The 20,206-nt window shown below is 44.4% G+C and overlaps 1 protein-coding gene across 17 annotated transcripts in view; it reads left to right on the top strand.

Moving 5' to 3' along the window:
- The window catches only part of TANC2 (tetratricopeptide repeat, ankyrin repeat and coiled-coil containing 2), a gene marked incomplete at its 3' end in the record, with an annotated part of 279,985 nt that overhangs the window by 188,066 nt on the left and 71,713 nt on the right, over positions 1-20,206 (top strand). For all 17 annotated transcript variants that reach the window (XM_082779048.1, XM_082779047.1, XM_082779046.1 and 14 more), the window contains 2 exons: positions 739-1,002; positions 11,698-11,823. In XM_082779048.1, the coding sequence (XP_082635174.1) occupies positions 739-1,002; positions 11,698-11,823 (390 nt within the window). The remainder of the gene's footprint in view (positions 1-738; positions 1,003-11,697; positions 11,824-20,206) is intronic.

Raw genomic sequence — 20,206 nt, forward strand, 5'->3', positions numbered from 1 at the left:
CACAAGCACAGCGCGCCTGGGGCTCAGGAGTAGGCAGGATGGAGTTGTGTTTCAGGGTTTGGAATAGCAGTAGGAATCTGCACAGTTGTGGCAAGTGAGAGGATAGTGAGTTATATGTTAATATATCAACAGTCCTACTCTTTCAAGTCAAGCAGTATGAGGGAAAATGTATGGATTGCATTTAAAGCTTGATATAAACAGCTGTAAATCAAACGAGACACCGAGTTCAGTTTCTGAACCAAATGAATCCATAAGAATTAATTGTTCGTGCAAGTCAGGTGTGATATGTGATATTTTATGTGATATTTCATTGTTAAACCGTGTTTGTAAATTATATTGCTAAGTTTATAAATTTCTGAAATTATTCTCTGAAAAGGTTGTAACTGTGATGCAAATCGAAAGATATTTGGAGCACTGATAAAGTTTCTTCCTTAATCATTTCTAGTCTTTCTGGAATTGCATATTCTAATACAACATTGTACATAATTTTTAATACTCTTTATAATTATAAATGGCTTTTAACAGTATGAGCCAAGACATTATAGCTTAAATGTTCTTTTAGAAGTAGTAAGCAGAAGTAGTATCATTAAACTAAATTCCATCTCTGATTTATGTGCATGTGGAAAATATGATGAGCATCAGTTTTGGCACTTGCATTGCACAACTTCGTGTATAGCAGCATGTATGCAAGCAATTCTTTCTTTGTTAGTCATTTTGTTTGTAATTTCTTCCTTCAAGCTACTTTGACAAGCTACTCAGAAAATGTGGAACGCACAAAGTATGGAGGGGAGAGCAGTAAAGAGCTTGGATCTGGAGGAAACCTGAAACCCTGGCAGTCCCAGAAGTCCAGCATGGACTCCTGCTTGTATCGCGTGGATGAGAACATGACGGCCTCAACCTACAGCTTGAACAAGATCCCGGAAAGGAACCTGGAGACGGTCTTGTCCCAGTCAGTGCAGTCTATTCCTCTTTACCTTATGCCACGGCCAAATTCAGTAGCAGGTAAGAAATAAACATTTTTGCGTTTATGTCATTATTGAAATCAGAGACACAGCATATACATACCGCAGCCTTTTTCATGTTATCATTACCCACAGAGGAGTCTCCTTTTTGTAGTCGTTATCATTAAGTGTGACAAAAATTGTCTGTCCGTTTGACTTATTACTTCTACATGGAAAATTCCTGTGGGGAAAACTGTTTCTGATGTAGTTTAACGGTTATTTCAGTAATCTGTGGTGTCATTTTTACAAAATTGTGCAACTGTAAGATTAGTGGAGAGTATATTTATTAAAATAAAAGTAATTCTTTTTTATCATTACAATGCAAATATAAATATAAAATGCTCAGGTTTAAAGTACTGCATAATTCCAGGACAGTCATTTATACTCTTTCGAAGGAATCTTTGTAAGAAAAATCAGGTGTCTGATCTCTGATGATCACAAGAACTTCAGAGTTAAGAGAATTATGAAAAGTTTCCTGCAGAAAAGTTGCTGTGGATCCAATCTCTTGATGGGACTTTGTGCTGCCTGCATTAGTACACGTGTGCATCCACTAAATCAGCTTTTGCAGCATCTGGGATTTGCTTATGACTGAGCTTTTTCTTTTGGCACAGCATCAAAATTTTCTTCATTTAATTTCATAGCCACTATTTGAAAGATCCTTAAATGATGCTGTGACATAGCTTGGTAATGTCTTAACAATCTGCTAAGTTCATCCCTCAAGTTGGTAACAGCAGGAACAAGAGATAGGATCAAAAATACTAAAGCTTTACTGAAAAGCTTCTTGCCTGGAATTATTTTTCCTTGCTCAGCTATTTTTTTCTTCCTGGGTAACTTTTTGGGGGTTAAAAATTACATTCAGATGGTCTGCATGTCTGGCTATATAGACATGTGGAGAAACCTTTATCTTTTTGTAGAGTCCCGGAAGGATTCTCCTTAGAAATATTAGTCCAAAAATTCTGAACTGCAAAGAGCCCAGGAGACTGTTGGTTAAAATAGCATTGCTGGTCCACCCAGGCTGTGTTGCATAACTAGATTAAATTTCCTTTTTAATCCCACTTTGGAAAATCAAAGGCCTGAAAGCAATTCAGAAATGAGGTTTTTTAGATGCTGAAATGCGAAGCCCCTAAGCGTGGTGGTTAAACAACACGTGCCATGTGCTTAAACCTGAAAGACTAAACGCATGGGATTTCAGATCAGAAAGAGATGATAAAAATGAAAGCAGGAAACTCCACTTGCGAAGCTTCATTGCTTAGGCTTTGGGTTCACTTCTTAGAAGTGATGTGCCGACACCTGCAGAAGAAACCAGGGCTGGTTACTATACACTTAAATACCTGGGTTTCAGTAGAAAACCATTTAGCAAAGTTCAGGAACGCCCTTTCCTTCTGTATCTTTGCGCTTTTTAAAATATGTCAGCTAGCACACATACCCCAGAATAAACAGTTGTAGGAATAGCTATGGAAAAGAGGACAAGATTTGGCTGAACCTTTTGTCATTGACTGCCCAAATGTTATTTTCTCTAATTTTACTGCCCGAAGAGTCAACCTGCTCTGTCTGCAAACTCCACCATCCTGCGTGAGCGCCTCACGTTGTGCAGCCAGGTGATGGCCATGGCCAGCAGACTAATCTGACTGAAAATGAACCCTCCAGAAAACACACACATTAATTTTGAGCCACAGGTTCATTAGTGTGGGGGCTGAAGGCAGAGCACCTGGCAGCGGATGGAGCGGAGAGCAGCCTGTAGGTGGTTGTAGCAGGGTGGTTTTCCACACTGTAAGCTAAGGATGAAGCCACACCTTTGCTAGCACTCACTGTTCTTCTTTGTTGGTGTTTTGCAACACAGCCAAACAGTCTATTTATACACAAACAGTCTGTTCCATTGCACGGCAGCACTTACACCTTGTGCCTTTTTTCTTTTTTTTCTGCAGTTTTCTTAAACTGCTCCTTGTATATCTTCCAAAATGGAACAAAAACGTTCATTTCTATGCCGGGCTTACAAATGCAGTCAGTGTCGTGTATGAATCCCTCCAGCTCACAAATGGAAGCCGTTCTCCCAACATGTATTGATCCAGTCTTGCACTTAGTTGCATAATACGTCTTCAGAAGCAATTAAAAGCAATTTATTGCAAACACTTTCTCTTGGAAAAACCCTGGAGTACCTTAAAATGCCAAAGCAGGATGTTTGTAGAGATGGGAGGTTTGGTAGAGCACTTCTGGGTCTTGGTAAATCACTCCGATCCCTGGGTTGCTGTGTATTGGATGTGATTTTTTTAAGTTGTGGGAACAGTGGGAGCACTTCCTTTGCGTGAGCTCAGTTGGGGCACATATGGTGACCACCACTCAGTGAATTACTGCACGGAGCATAAAAGTTGCTGGGCAATTTTATGGTTTGAAGCCAGAAGCAGCTGTGAAGGGCACCGCTGTTGTGCTGGGCAGCCAGCATTTCACAGTACTTAATTGAAAGAGAAAGGAGAGCTGGGGTGCGAGAGGGAGGGGGCAAATTGTCCTGAGCTCAGTCGTGGGAGAGCTGAAAGGGCTCGGGGTCACACACAACTCACAGACAATAAATTGCTCGCAGCTTGGCTACGAGTTAAAATACCACTAATAAATTAGAAGAAAATTAAACAAAACGTGAGCATGGAGTCATAGCATTAATACCATGCTTGCAGGGGGAAAAAAAAGCTAAGGAAATTCAGGGACCAGAGCTGCTGATTCTTTTCTCTTAATATCAGACATTAACAGCTCTTAGTTATGTTTTAATTATTGCCACCATACCCCAGAGCCCTGCACCGTCAGCTGGTGCGGTCCAGCCACCAGCCAGTCCTCCCTGCCTTCTGCTTCCACCAAGTCTTCTCAGAGCTAAATATGCAGCTCAGCTCCTAAAATTGTTTTCCTGCACCATTCTCAAACAAATGTGGAGAGAAACCCAGCTCTGCCTCCAGAAAGTCTCAGTATTCCTATTTTCTGCTAACAAATACCTCTGTGATATGGCTCAAACCCACTAAAATATATTTTGTTTGTTTGGCTGACGTGGTATTATGCTGTATTAAATTAATGTTAAAAAAATAAGAGAAAAGCCAATTAAAAATGTTCTTTGTTGTAATTAGGGAAAGCCCCTTCACTTCCTACATAGAGGGAAGCTCCCCTATAGGGAGCATTTTGAGAGGTACCAGTACCTCTCCAGAGCATGACCTTGCAGTACAAAGCAACCTGCCTCCATTCTTCCAGTATTAACAGCAATTTTTCTAGCTGTGTGGCATTCACAAAGCATAATTGAGTAATCACCAGTTCTAATTGAAACCCCAAATCTCAAAGCTAAAATGAAAAAAAAAAAGAAGAAGAAGAAGGAAAGGAACAGAGTGGAGCCGTGTACAGAACCAGTTCAAGGTAACGAGTGAGCACGTTAGGGGTGATAAGATGGAAAAATTTCTGTTCATTGCCAAAGGATACAAAGCTGATCTGGTTATCCTTTGTGATCAGAGTGCTGACAGCAACAGCAAATTGCCAAGGAAGTGATTGTAATCCCCTTTTCTGCTGTGTTTACCTGCTCTGTAAAGTGCTCTTCACTTCTGTACGGTGCGGAGCACTTTGCCCATCTGCAGAGATTGTGTGCTCTGTTTTACTGTGGGAAATGGGAAAGGGCTGCAAGCATTCAGAGGTTGGGATCCAAGAAAAACACGTATAAAAATAATCCCAGGTCTTCCAACAATTCTTTAAAACTCAGTTTTACAGTTCAGAGCCATGTGAATCCATTGGCTTTGCAGTTTTATTGTTCCCAGAAACTGAAAGCTGCAACTGTATTTTCTTCCTACCCTCTTCCAGGCAAATAAGCACAATAACTCATTTTATATGCTTCCAACATTTCTAACAGTAATCATCAGAAGACACTTGACATTGGCACTGGGCATTCAGGTTTCTGAATGAACACAAAGGCCTCAGCACCGTTTGCAGCTCATGTACACGACAAGCGTCTCATTCTGCTTCCATTACCCGTGAAATGAAACATGAAATCTTGAGTTCTGCAGACCCCGCGTGTGGTTTATAAGGTCTGTTTCAGTGTTAACAGGGAATTAAAATGACCTTTTATAATACTAGTTCCTCTCTTTTTCCTCTCGGAGAATATAAAATAACAGCAAATATATTATTAGCTATTAGCTTAAGCTTTCTAACAGATAAGGAATTTAATCTGTAAAGGTGAGGGCAGGGTTTGCGTAAACGCCCGTCCGTGAGGTCTGTGAGAGCACAGCGAGCGGTGGTTATCTCAGGAAGCATCCTGTGTCTGGCAGCTGCTCCTCTTGGGATGCTTCTGGCAGAGATGTGAGCGCACAGCAGCCCTGCCTGCGCCACGAGGGGGAAAAGCACAAACCAGGGGCACGGGAAAGTCATAAAAGCTGACTTAAATGTTTCTTAACATTGAAATACATTCGTGTTTTCCTCTGTCCTGTGCTGTCCCTGGAGGAGGCCAGAGAGGTCTCACGAGCAGGGCGAGCGTGATGCTTGGAGGGTCTGCAAAACCTCAGCCAGACCCTGGGAGACCACACTCAGGAAGAAGCACAGCAGAAACTTTTTAAGAATACCTCTTGCTCCACCCAAGGGAAAGAATTGATACCAAAAGGACTGAGAAAGAAGGCAACATGCTGCAACACAGGGAAAGGAAGCTCTAATTAGATCTGCTGTAGTGTGCTTGCTTTTCCACAAGCCCTGCAATGTGTTGCACTATAGCAAAAATTTGTGCTTTTTTTACTTTTGTTATTGGGTTGGTATTCTCTGAATTAGATACAACTCTTCCTATAAATCATTCCAAAGAGAGAGATGAAACAAAGATGCCTTGGATAAAACCCCAAACTTCGTGTTATCCTAATTGTGCTTGACTGCTTCTTGATAACTTAGGCCAGATATCTAGCCAAAAATGATGTCATTTATTCTGAAGCAAATTTATTAGTACAGCTGAAAGGAAACTGAATTTGGGGTAAATGGAGAGGACCTTACCTTGCAGCAGTGCACCCTGACATCAGCCACAGCAAGCTGAGCCCCTTGACTCAGCTGGGAGCAGCGGTTCCCTCCCACTCTCCCTTTTTCCCCAAAAAGACCCAATCCTCGAAGTCCACCAGGCATCTGGGCTGCCAAGTAGCACTTCCAAGTCAGGTTGCCTTCTGTTTATTAGTCAAAAAGTTCAGTTAAGCTGAATTGTCTTCCACTAGTTGTGTGCCACTTCCTTGGAAGAATTGCATCAGCAGCACGCTGAGGACTTTTGCTTTTTTCTCCCTTGTGTCCTTGTATCTGCAATCATTCTGTCTTATTGCACCGAAGAAACCTCACAATCGAGGGAAGCTTTCAAGAGTTTAATATGATATTTTATAAGTTCAATTTATCTTGCATAATTTTTTGATGTACTGAAGCATATTCTCTAGAAAAATGACTTCTCGTTTCTCTGGCCGTAGGCCTCTTTAATTATTCCTCAGTTCTAAATCAGAGGGATAAATCTCAGTTCATCGGCGGGGTGGTTGGACTGACACTTACAAGAAGGAGCCACGGTAAAGCCTGAAATGGATGTGGTGTTTAACCACCACTTGTAGCGTGTGAGTCTCTTTGGAGGTGGCTGTAGAGAATGATGATGGTGAAGGTAGGACAGAGCCTGGCTTGGGCTGCCGAGGAGGAACCCCCCAGTTCTCGTAGGAGCAGCAGTAAATCGGGCAGTTAGCTCTTCTCTGGCAGCGCACAGCACTTAGCATCTGGGCTTCACTTGTCTCTTAATCGCCATTTCACAGACAGGATAGAGGCTGAAATGCAGACTCCCTAGATAAATAAAACAATAAACCATGCCAGCTGGCATGCTGTTCTCCCCAGGAGATGGAACAACTGTTCTTCCAGGGAGCTGCGCGCCTATTGCAGTGCCTCAAAGCGCGCAGTTGTTTGCTGCAGAAGCTCCTTGCTGCCCATCGGGGCACGAGGAACACCGTGGAGCAGTGTCCTGGTGTGGGGCAAACTCAGGAGAAGGTCTCCTGATTCACAGTGAAAGACCGGTAACCGTGTTTGTACAGACCTGAGTTACTGGATGAGGAACGACTGGATAGACCCAAAGTCTTCTAACCAAGATCCACATCCTAGAAAAAGAATGCAACTTTTAAAGATTTTCAGTTCTTTGCCTTAAAAAAGCTTTTTAATTACACAAGTCAGTAAGTGCTGGCACAGTTATGTCAGAAACCATCCAAATCCCAACGTGGCTAACCATCCTTTTAGCTGCTAGCTGGTGTGATCGGAGGCCAGAAACCGCTGTGAAGGGATGTCTGTCTCCCAAATCAGGCTCTGCGTTAACAACTGGGGGGAGCAGTTGCCCCTAATACAGGCTCCAAAAACCTGGCTTCATGTTGAAAACCATTTCCTATATTTAAGAAAGAAAATCCTACAGCCCAGAAGTAAGCTGTAAGGAAAGGATGGGCCTGATGTGTGTGAGACACTTGGCTCTTTATCTAATAACTGTGGCTTTTATGTAGGAGATGAAATATCACCAAATTCCATTCATCTGAAGCTATGCTAAAAGCGATTATTGAGGACTTAAAAAGGAGGAGAAAAAAAAAAAAAAAAAGAAAAAAGATGAACAACAGAAACCCTTAAAAGCAGCCTTTTCAGAACAACAAAAAACCTAAAACTGTCAATATGGCAAAGTAAAAACTATAGCAATGCTGGTTTTTAGCCTCTGTTTTACAAAAAGCAATGTGTCGAGCAGGGAGATGCTGTGCTTGGTTAGACCAGCTGATACCATTTGGAAAACTGGGCTTGACAACCTGTGCGTACTCTCAAGAATTTTCTCTTGAAGTTTTAGATGATCACTGTGATTAATGATTTAAATCTGCACATGAGCTACGAAGCTGAGTCTAGTTGACACTTCTGAAACAATCGACTAAAACCAGTTCTAAAAATGTTGTGAGTCAAGTACGATTCGGGCAATACAGATTGTGTAAGGCATATGTTATGTGCCTCTTGAGAATAACAATTTGGCATTTGAAATCCTGTACAATTAGCAGGAGGCTCTATACTGTGTTAGCATTGCAAGTCTCAGTTCTTGGCCATGCAACATGTTTATAGTGTAGGATTTTCTCAGCGTGCACAAGATGGGCTTGTATGAGGGTGTTTTCCTGGAGACTGCAAGTCAAAAATAATTGCTGATAACCATATTATGACACTGATTCTCAGTTTGAAGAGAAATGTGAATTTTCAAAGGGAAAGTTGATTTTTTTGTTGTTGTTGATGAATAATTGGAGAGAAAATGGTTGTTGGTTTTAAGTCATCACATAAATCGAAAAAAGGAGCTTTTATCAGTGTGTTGCTACATCGAATGATCTTGTATAAAGAAATGAAATTACCAGGAAGACGAGTGTTTCTGGCTATCCATGATGGCTCAGTGCTCGGTAGAACAAATGTGAGACCGGCACAGGGCTGGATACAGGATTTGGAGGGCGGACGTGCTGTTCTTTGGCAGCTGCTGTCCGTACGTATGTAAGAGTAGAAGGAGTTGGTGGTGAAGCACACGCACAGTTGTGCTCGCTGCAGGTGCCCCGATCCCCTCGCATCACGTCCCAGTGGGGTAATTTTATTTTCCTTCCCTTTTCTTTTCATTCTCCCGCCTGCCCCCAAGGAACAGGAGCAGCTTCAACAGGGTAACTTGAACTGAATTCATGAGAATGTTTAGCAGAATTTGGTAAAGGAAAAGCTTGATGCCTTCACAAAGAAACAGAGGTTCTTTCAGCCAGCGAGTTTGTTTATTGTATGTGCTGGAGCCTTGGTGCAGCAAAACTGCTGAGCTGCGTGTGTAAGGCATTAATAACTCCCATTCAAGTGTGGAAGATATGCCTGGGCAGGATGATAATCCTTAACTCAATTTAGTGGTCTGCATAAGCTTAATGCAGTGTCATTTACAAATATAAAAGAAAAGCATTCAGACTTTGATTATTTTTTATTAAAAAAAAAAAGTCTCCTTTGCCTGAATATTGCCTTTCTCAGTTCTCTCAGGATCAACCAGGGTTGTTCCCGGTGTGGTTTTTCAGCACATCCGAAATGTACAAGTCAGTCTGAGTCAAGGCCAGCTGGTTTTTGTCTTCTTGTTTGACAAGTGACTGAAGTGAAAAGAGCCTTTTATTTGGAAAGGAAGGATTACGTGCTCAGGCCCTGCCTTGCGATAGCACAGGCCGCACAGCGGTGTGGAGGATGAAGGCCGGGGTTGCCTCAGGTTTGCCTTTGGCTCCTGTGGTAGCATCTGCTGTTCCCCTATAGCCACCCTGGCTCATTTACACTGCAAAAAGTGGGCATTAAGGACACATTTTCATCCCAAAGGCATGTTCTGCTGGCTTGTGGGCCTTAGCACAAGTGGGGCTTGAACCTGCAAGCAGGTGGCGGTGGGTTCGGTGCTTACAGCACATCACTGGTGTCTGCTCCAAATCCACGTCTCCTAAATGCTCAGCTTCAGCTCTAATTAATGCCCCACAGGGAGCTCCTAACCAACTTTAGAGGGGTAAAAGGGCACTAAGGATTTCTAAAACTGGACTCTGATGCTTCAGCTCCTCGTTTTTTATCATTCCTGTTGTTTACCTTTTGTCCTCTCTGTCTCTTTTATTTTATTTTTTTTTAAATCTGTAAGCAGAGTTATAAGAGTTATAATCTAGAAATAGAATTATAAATAATAGAGTATTATTTTAAAAACAGCATTTAAAATCACTGGCCCTTCTCTCTACCCTGTTACAATCTCTCAATCTTAGTTTTTGACTGCAGCAAGACCCTGTAAAGATAGGCATGTGGTAATTAGGGATTGTGTGGAAAAGATGCTTCTCCTCACTTAGAAATATTCTGCCTTTTGGTTTCGTTCAGTTGGTGCATCTTGTGTCACAAGGAGGAAGGATTCAAAGTCCGGTGCTGAGCACTGCTCTAGAGAGCGATATCAAAATATTTACTCACTTCACAGCAAAGAATTCACATCAGCTTCACAGGCAGTCTTTGAAGAAGTCATTCAATTAATTATTTCAATTTAAAATAGTAATCTTGTTCTGGTAAGTGACCAAATACTAAAGAAGTGAATGAAATGTAAGTTGCAGTTGTTTCATTTATCGTTCACTTATTCCCACTGAGACCTTCTTTCTGCTACAAAACCCTAATGAAATTATCAAAAAAGAAAAAATAAAAGGGATCAGATACAGAGTGCTGAACAACTGAGTATTGAGCAGAGTGATTGCCTTTGGTAAGTGTTTATTGGGAATTTTGGAAGTGGTTATCAGAACAAGGACAGACCTGCTGGTCTGCAAAGGCTTTTTTATTTCTATCTAAGTTTTCTGGTTATAAATGCACATCATATTCCCTTGCAGTGGAGTTCTCATTCCTTCATTTTATAATATTCTGTAAATTACTTGACTGAAAAGTGCTGTGACATGGCAAAACGCTTTCTAAATAGTAGGTAAATTCATGTGCAAATGTTCTAATTTTGTTTTGTTTAAAGCACGTTTTCTCCTGTCTTCCAATCATCACGTATCCCTGTATAAAAAAGCAATTACTGTTTCTTGTACTGATTAATGCAGCTCGGTGGCAAATGTAATGTGAGATGTTCCCCTCTGATAAGGTCCAGAAGCATTTCTCATCAATCCGCGAGATTCCCTTCCTATTTCTTCTCATATTGAAATTTTGAAAACATTTGTAGTCATTGAGAAAAAGTGTTATGTCAGGAACAGATCTGTGAAATGATCGCTGTGAAAGTCACATATTGATAGGAAATGCTGTAGGTGAGGTCATGCTCGAATCCAGGGGATTGGGAGCTAAATACCTGCAAAATCAGTTTGTACCCAGTTCTTCTCACCATTTGCTGGGTTTCCACGTAATGCCCTGGGGGTCACTGCCTGTAGCCGTGTCCCACAGCAGCAGCCCAGCCACCCAGAGGTGTGTGCCCAGCTGGCATGGGGACAACCTGTCTGCAGTGCTTGGGCTGAAAAATGGAAGAAAAAATCCCTTGCACTGTGTTATCTGCCAGTTTCCAAGAGGAACAGATAAAGTTTCTAGCTGCCATTTCTCTTCCTTATTCATGTAGTGATGGCACCTTCAGCAGAGACCAATAAATTATTCCTGTTTAATCTAACATTGTACAGAAAGCTAAATTCTCCCATGAGCAAATAACTTTGGAAGAGTAAAGTTATCTTCTTTAGTTCAGATAACATTTTTCTCATTTACTTGTGTGTTTTTGCTGGTCTGTTGAAGGTTTAATTTTTCCTCCACTCATTCTGGCTTTATGAACACCTAGATGTTAATATCCTAACTAAGAAGCTCTGAAATAACTGAGGGTTGTGGACTGTGGCATAAAATGCATTATTGAGTCGTCTTTTATGCAGTAGGAAATGCTGACTACCTTTGTCAAAGTTTGTAGACATGCAGTTGAGTAAGTTTTGTGATTGGGTGAGCTTAGATCCAATATAAGCATCTCCACTTGTCTTTTTTGTTTATGAACCTCAACAGGAGACCAAACCAGAGCAAACCCCAATGGGGCGTGAGAAAACGTTACCAAAACACTTCTTTATTCGCAGCTATGGGAAATTAGGCTTGCCTCATCGCAGCTTCATTGACTCGATGTAGATACAACTGTGTGTGATTGGCTTAAAGGAAAAATGAGTGGGGCAGGTGGGATCTCAAAGCTGGGTGTGATGGAGTCCTTTGCTTTCTCGTGCAGCCACCAGCTCGGCCCACCTGGAGGACCTGGCGTACCTGGACGAGCAGAGGCACACTCCCCTGCGGACGTCCCTCCGCATGCCGCGGCAGAGCGTGGCCGGCGCCCGTGCACAGCAGGACCTGCGAGGTAGGAGCGGGCCGGAGCCTCCATGGGGGCTCTGGGGGGGAGATCTCATGTTGCAGCTGCGGGATTCAATGGTTTGCAAGCGAAAACGTCAGAGTGGGGCTCTCCTGCAGTGTCCTCTTCTGTGGTGTGGCCAAATCAGGAAGAAAAATGTGTAGCAAACTAAGTACTCGTGTCTTGTGTCTGGCGGTGGTTGGCTGGATGCTGCCTTGCTGTTCCTGAAACAGTGCCACAATCTGAAGTGCCGCTGGAGGAACGTTTTGAGGGTGTTTTTCTGGGCTGAGTAGATGCCTGGTTTGCCAGATACACGCTTCGTGTAGTCTTGCTCTAAAGATGCATCCCCCACCGCTGTCCAGCAAACACTGATGACAGAGGTCCATCCCGCCCGCCCCAGACATTTCTCTAATTGTCCTTTCTGGAAGAGCATGTGCTTTGATTTTGGAGCCCTGAACTGTGTTTCAGTTGGAAATCCAGTTGGCATCCCCCAATCTGCGTTACCCTATGCATTTAATGCTGTATCACATATGGGGATTCCTGCAAAATGTCTCCAGATTCCTCTCTCTGATTGCTCCCCTAACAGCGCTCCCTGTCGCTGAGCACTGGGGCTAACACAGAGCTTTGATAGTTTTTGAAAAATGAGAAAGCTTGATGGAATACTTCTATTATTCTTTATTTCTTGAACAAAGGCACAAGCTGCAGCCCCCCTTTGCAATTTAGGGTGTGCCCGTGCAGCGGGAGCCCAGTGCAGTGCGTGGAGCCACCACCCCAAAGCATCCCTGCTACGGCCACTCACAATGCTGCCATTCAGGCGGTCCTCTCACTGCTGAAAGGCCTTTTGAGAGGGGAAAGTTTTGCGGTTCTTCCTGGCAAATTCCACAGAAAGACATTAGCAATGAGAAGAAGCACCAGGGCTGACATTTGGGGATTTTATTTCCAGACCACTCCGGTCAGATCTGGCACTGCCATAGCACTGTATGTCCTTGAGGCTTCATCCCACCACACAGCTTCCATCCCTCTTTTAATCTGAGCACTTCCATTGGTTTTTATCCTCAAACAGTTGTTCTGGTAATGGTGGTGGCTCTGCACGTGCAGCAAATCACCTGGTTAAGGCTTCATCCCCATCAGTAAATGGCCAAGAGAGCTCAGGGCTCCTCTCTGACCCCCTTGTCTTCTGGTGGTCTGAGGATGAAACTGTAAATCCTATTCCTGGCTCTTTTGGGAGAATTTTGGGTTGCAGCTGTGCCTGGGAGGCAGGGAGAGCGGTTTCTTTTGGCAGTCCGTGCAGCTCCCCCTTTCTTTGGGTCTCCTTTGGGAACACGGCCACCGTCCTTGGGTGAGGACACGGGAGGCAGCAGGCTGGGTTTAGCTCAGCAGCACCGCAGGCAGGACCTGGGGTAGAGTTGGGATTTCTACAAAGCACGTAAGCCCCTGACTGCAAGAAAAAAAGTGTTGTGTTTTTTGATTTTTGATTTTTTTTTTTTTTGTCGTTTTGGATCGCAGTCTGTAATGAAATCACATTGGCTGGTGAGGCAGTTATAAAAATGTATTAGCAGGCAGTAAGTGAAGAAAGCAAACTTTGACAGACAAAATTTCCATATGTTCAAGCAGAAGAGCTTGCCAAGCCTTCGTAATTTGCAGTGATTGCATCCAAAACATTAAAGTTTATTGTAGGAACAGAATCAAATTGTTTTCCAGACACACTTTTGAAAAACATGTAGCACTACATATTTTCTTTCTCCTTTTCTTATTTTTTTTCCTTTTTTTTGCTAAGGTTGCATGAGAATAGCAGCAGCGTGTCAGGTTTTTGGAACTTGTTGCTGATGCTAGTTGAGGAGCTGTGCTATTTTTAAAAAGAGGTGGGGAGGGAGAGAAGAGGATGTGAAAAAAAAATCAAGGCATCACTATTTGGAAATATTTTCATTTCAATGAATATCTGTGCCCCCTCACCCAGTACTCAGTGGTCCAGATATTATTGTGAAATTGCATTGATCTGGGCTGTTAGAATCACCAGCACTTTGTTCCAACTGGAAATGCTAAACTTGGGCTTAACTTTAATATCTCTGGTCTTGGCACTCTGTTGAAATAATGAAGCAATTACTGGCCCAGGATCTGGTGGCATAGATTACAGCCCACTTATTTTGTTCCTGGTGTTTAAGAATCCCAGTGCAGAGCAATTAAATGGGGGACTGTCCTAGCTATTTGCGCCTGTTAAATCAGTTATTTTAACCAGGTGAGGAATTTTGAGGTGTAATCCCAAAAGCTAAGAGCATTACAAGCACTTTTACTGGTGGCAGGTTTTTAATAGGATGGCGAATGCTCGTCTTGGTTTTACTATTTCGAGCCATCAGAATCTGAAGCCATTCTGGGTTGTTGTAACCTGAAGTACAAGATGATAGTTATGATGTACCTTGGAGCAGAAGCCAGATGGCAACCAAATTACATGGGATTAGAACATCCCAACTGTTGCCATCAGGATTTATTTATTTTTTCCTCCAAGAGGAAAGTGTCTGTGCTGATGCGGTAGGAGAAGAATCTTGTTGGGTAGGGGAGGAGAGGCTGGTGAAAGTGTTCAAACCCAACCACTACAATGGAAAAGGACTGTTGGCTAATGTAGGCCATATGGCAATAGCATGTTTTCCTTAAAATTTCTTTTATAATTTTCTGTGTTGTTGTGTTTTTTTTTTGTTTGTTTGTTTTTTTCCTCTTGGTGTCTCTTTCATGCTGTAGCCTTTTGGGTAAGTTAAAAAATAGTTTAGCCTTTTCAGGCACGCAGTCCATGAAAAATAGGCACTGCTTTCGTGGTGATGGATGTAGACACTTAAGATGACACTTGGAAGAAGCTGCAGTCTGAAGCAAGGAAAGGAAATAAACATTTGACTAATTTATGGGTTCCTATTTAACGAAGGGCACGGTAGATGCTGATTGATACCGTGTTATTCAGAACCGCATTTCATTGTAATAAATAGTGAAGCACTTCTTGCCTGGGCTTCCTCTCCACATATTGGCGATATCCACGCCATGCATCTTCGTCCTGGATGGGCTTTCTTTGGACAGCAAGATACATCTTCCACTGGGGAAAGTAACATGAGAACAGAAATGCTTCTAGAGCAAAATATCAAAGTAGTGAGCTGTGGATGCCGATTGCCAATGTAGCTGAGAAAAAATCCTGGTTAAAGAGAGAAGAGTCTGTAAAAAGACGTAATTTCTGAACAGGCAGTTGAGATTCTTTCAACAAGCTAAGATAAGTAAAAATTCACATGGTGTAGCAGAGAATGACCTGTGTGTTAAAGCAGGATGGGCCTTTGTCTGACTTTGTCCTGCTTGTCTTCAGCCCAGTGGCTTCTTTAAATCGTGCCCATAATACAGCCAACCTCACTGGGATTTAATTGATGCTTTCAGATGCAAAAAAGAGCCAGGACAGGTATGGTAGACAGCGTTTGAGCTTGGGGTTAGAATATATTGTTCGGGCTGTACCAAAGCTTGCACAGCATTTTATCAGCTCTATTATATGGTGAGAAAATTCCACACTGCCAGACCTTGCACTGCGTTCCTCTACACACATCTATAGGAGTAGGGCTTTAATTTACCTTAAGATGTTATCTGAAGTTCTGGGTATTTCTGCGATACTCTGGCTTAAGTTCTATTAAAATATTTGATTAAAAATGAATATAAATCCCAGCAAGTTTTAGGGATGAAAAGGCAGCTTATTCACAAGTGCCTCAATACTGTTTCAATAAATTGCCTCAGACACTTTCAATGAGTGCCTCAATAAAGCCAAGTGCCTCAATACAGTTTGTCCAGAATATGTGCACACATCCTCACCCAATATTTCTGAACCATCTTCTCCTCTTTTATAGAGTCCTCTTTATGGGTTTATCCTTTACTCAAGGTCTGCCCCGAATGCTGAGGCTACAGTGCAGCCCCCCTTCTCTCTGCATTTCCTTCCCTCGTGATCCATGACATGTTTCTTTACCAGTCTTTACTTTATTCATTCCTTCATTAGAAGCCGAGCTTTTAAGATGAAAGAATTGTTTATTCTTTTACGAAGTGGAGCCGGTCGAGGTCACGCTTGGGAGCTCAGCAGAGCCCCACATTTCATCCCCTGGGAGCTGCACAGCCCGAAAGGAGCACGGCCACGTGCCTCTGCCTCGTCCTCTGCCCGGGGACCGCCGGCTGCTGAGGCTCGTAAAATAAATAGTAACAGGGGGGGAGGGTTTTGGAGCGGCTCAGCAGACAGCATCAGGAATTAATGAGGATCTGGCGCATAGCTTGCAATTAGTCAATGACAGTTTTAAATAATTCATAACCCTTTTAGACGATCCAGCTAGGAAAATGTTGATGCTGCTTTCTTCTTTCAAAGCAAATGCGTTGGCTGGAAGGAGCGGTTTGAAGCAGGTATTTGCAGGGCAGCAGCTTGAAGGAATGTGCACGGCAGCGCTGAGAGCCGCCAACCCTGCTCCACGATGCAGCTCAGCACAGTCAGACAAAATATCTGGGTCTTCTCCTGGCATGTGGGCTTGATTTTGGTGGCTGGTGGCACAGGAAGCGTATTCTCAGCACTGATGTGCAAAGGAACCTGGCGCCGAGTGTTTAGTTAATGGCAAGAGGCTTACCAACATCCCTGCCTTCCATCAGCCCCGCGATTGTGAAGCCTGGGAGTGATAAAGGTCTCGCCAGGCTGCCTGAAGGAGTTTGCTCCCCTGTGGTCAGCAATCAGTGGTGTTGGGAGGTCTGCAGGAAAGTTGGATATTGGCAGATGAGTGGGTATGTCTCTTCTCTGGCTTTTGTTAAGCCTGTTTTAGGACTGCATATACCAGGTGACATCCAAGGTGTATATATGCACGTCCAATCTTTAGGATGCCCTTTGTCTGTTTGGGGTGTAGTGGTCGAAGGTGTAGTCGTCACCCAGCCTCATACCCATTCTTACCTCTGGAAAGAAATCAAGATTTGAATCTGTTTCCACCGTGTACAGCAGGAGCCTGTTGGATCCCACAGCTTACATATTTACTCAGTCTTGTCTTTGCATTACCCCTGGGACCGTTTGGTACCTGTTAGACATCTGCTTTCAGAAGAAATTATCATGTATTACCGCTCTCTAACACAACACACCGCGTATACACGCACACGTGAGGTAAAGCTGTAGCTTAGCAAGCACAAGTCTTAGCTCGATGTTTTTTAAGAGGAATCTCGATTATTATTTTTATTTCATCTCCTATATATAGCATCGGTGGTGGAAGGCGAACAAAAATCTCTCCCATCAGAGGCAATGCTGAAACAGGTCCTTTACATCAGCCAGCCCCCTTCACCTGGTGCTCCTGGCCCCGTGCAGCATTGCCATTGCCCCTGCACTGTGCCATTACCCCTGCATCGTGCCACCCCCTGGCATTGAGCCCCCCAGCCCGGAGCTGGGGCCGAGCCGTGGGGTCCCACCAGCTCCAGCCACCCACTGGCTCGTCCCCTGCCAGCACCAGGAGCTCCCTTCTCCAGCACCCTCTGTGCCAGCGCGTCCCGCTGCGCTCGCGTGCCAGCCCCGGAGCTCCCCCCGCTCCCAAACCATCCCCACCCCAACACAACAAATCTCCGCGTTTCCTCGCTGACGTAAACTTCAAGCACGCTCGTTGCTTGCAAGTGGGAATAAAAATACAACTCCTGCCTGCAGTATTAAAAAAAATAAAAATAAATCCAAATGCTTAACAACTTAACCACAAGCTGTTTTCCATAAGGGGGTGGGTCTGAGGAGCGGGTGGGATGGGAGCGGGGGCGAGCTGTCGGGGTGCTGGGGCAGAGGCTGCAGGGTGCGAAGGCAGAGCCTCGCAGGATGGGCAGCAGGTCCTGTGCTGCTGAAACGTGGGAGGAGGAAGGGGAGGGATGAGTCGGGGGATTCTCGAGGCAGCGGGCGCTTGGGTCATTCATAGCTTGCAGAGCAGAGCGTGGCACAGCCTGGGGGAGGATCGCACATCGGAGCACGAGGCTTGCTGCAGAGCCCCCAGTTGGTCAAAACCCAGGTTTGTATTTACAGCGAGAGCTTCAGGGTGGTAGCACAGCTCTCACCTCTCCCCGTGTAGATGAAATACCCCGCTGCTGTACCATGATACGTAATTTTCAATGAGTTCAGCCTTTGGAGCTCGTTTCTCACTACAGGGACGGGGGTGGGAGCGCCCTGCACCACCGAGTGCCTTTGGGACAGCCCTGGGGCTCTGCAGGGCTTTGAACCCTTCCATGCAGGAGGCAAGCTGCTGAAGGAATGCCCGACCTCAGCAGATGCTGAACCAAGCATGGGCTTTTCTGAAGTAGCTGGGGGCTCCAAGACTTCAAAGAAACCCAACGGCCCCTACTGGAAGCTGCTCCTGTAAGTGATGGGAGTGGGACTGTGCCAAGAGAGAGCTCTCAGCAAAGCAAGTGCTTTGCTTAAATCCTTCTGCAGCTCTGCTCCGGGACTCCCCCTCTGCAGCTTCACAGGGTTTGGTTTAAAATAGGCTGGGAGGACATCTAGAAGTTGTATGGTGGGCCAGTTTATCTCAAAACAAATTGAGGTCAGCTTCCTGAACCACAGCTCAAATTTGCCACAGCTCTCTGCGTTCGCTTAAATCTCTGCATCGTATGAAAAGCTGCACGGCTGGGAGGTGCTCGGGGCTCACACCCAGCTCTGGGGCTGAACTCATGTCCTGCTGTTGCAGCTGCGGCCCCTTCAGTTAGCCCTGACTTGAAGGAATCATGCCTCAAATAAAGAGTTTGCAGGTGAGAAGTTACCTGGTGGGCGGTCCTGATTCCCACTGCTGTTTGGGGGCTGTGAGGTGCGGGTATGGGTATTCAGGAGTGGGAGCCCAAATTCCCCATCCCAGCAGGTGCCAGCCCCCAGGATGAGGATGAGGATGAGGATGAGGACAAAAGCCACATCAGTCACGCTGTGACACCATCCCCTCCCTGGGCAGCAATCGCCTGCTGCCTTTGTGGCCACTTTCTGAAAGCTTTTCATTAAGAAATGGTCTCAGCAATAAAGAAATTAAAATAAGCTGCTGCTGTGAAGAAGCAGCAACTGTCCCTGCCAGCACAAAGAGCTTCCAGCAGTTTGTTTCTTCCGATTTCTGTGTCCCACCTCCCAGTAACGGGTCTTCCAGGCAGAATGAGCCGTGTGAGTTAATCTTCCTAAGACCAGGTTTGCACCAGATCTGTGTGTAGTTGTTACTCTTTGTAGGTGTGCGTTCCCTAGATAGCTTGTGCCAAATGGAAAGAACGGCAGATACCTTCTCCCTCCACCCCCAAATGTTCCTGAAGCGTTTTTGAGGCTGCTTTGGTCTTAGTTTTGCTTTTTATTATAACCCAAAGGTGGAATAAATCCAAACCGTAGAGTTGAGCATTTCAGTGGCAGGAAGCACACAGCAATCCCTGCGAATCCCTGAAGTCTTCAGGGGAGGGGAAATCGTCTTCTAGGTAAGTTACATTCCTGAGGAGTGATGCTGACCTGTCTGCTTTGAATGGCTTCACGTTTTTGACACACACCAGTAGCACAGACCGGGCTGCCGGGCAGCCGTGCCCCTTGGAGCATCCTTGTGCCTCCCTCAAGGCTCCGAAGGTGAGGCTGGAAAGGCAAAGGCAGGGGGACACAGCAAACGAGCTCGTCCTCCTGAATAAGATAAGAAATGCTTATTTTTTGTCTTCTGTGGCAAAAGGACGTGGTGCAGGGCCGTAGTACACAACATGGAGGCTCCTTAGGTTAGAAGTCAGGATGGGGGACCAGCAGGATAGAAATAAAGCTTTTAGCTCTGACTTGTGATGTTATTTTCTGAGGATTCAAAAATAACATCTCGGTGCTTCCTGTGAAATACCAATGATGTGCAGCATTTTCTGTGGTCAGTATTGTATCAGGTTGTAATTTGGGATATGTTATAACGCTACCAGACATAAAAGAAAGCAGTAAGTTGGGGTTTCAGGGATGAAGCCTCTGTTTAGGCTCCTTAGCCCTAAGTCTGCTCTTCAGGGGGTCTTAGCAAACGTCCTTGGTGCCTGGGTGCCCCCAGGCCAAACAGCCAGGTACACCTTGTAAATTGTGTTTTCTGTAGGGGAACAAGGTCTTGGATTAAAGGAGAAGATGTGCAAATGTGAAAACTCTAGAAATGATCAAAAAGGCAGAGGTGTCCTGACCTCCGTCCTAATTGGGAGACAAGGGATCATTACTGTCAATACCTTTCCCTCGTTTTTTTTTTTTGCTCTTCTGTAATTGATTCTCTGTACAAAAGGTAGCAATTACTGCATTGCTGGTGTGGCTGTAGCCTGCAGTGGGATATGGCATATCTTCTGCTAGGAATCTGGGTTTGCTGGTGTAATGAAGGTGGCTTGGGATTTGTAACCTTTGTGATGAGAAGCCATTGGGAAGCTACCAGAAAAG

Source organism: Aythya marila, assembly GCF_965140915.1.
Source record: "Aythya marila genome assembly, chromosome: 25".
In the NCBI taxonomy this organism is placed as follows: Eukaryota; Metazoa; Chordata; class Aves; order Anseriformes; family Anatidae; genus Aythya; species Aythya marila.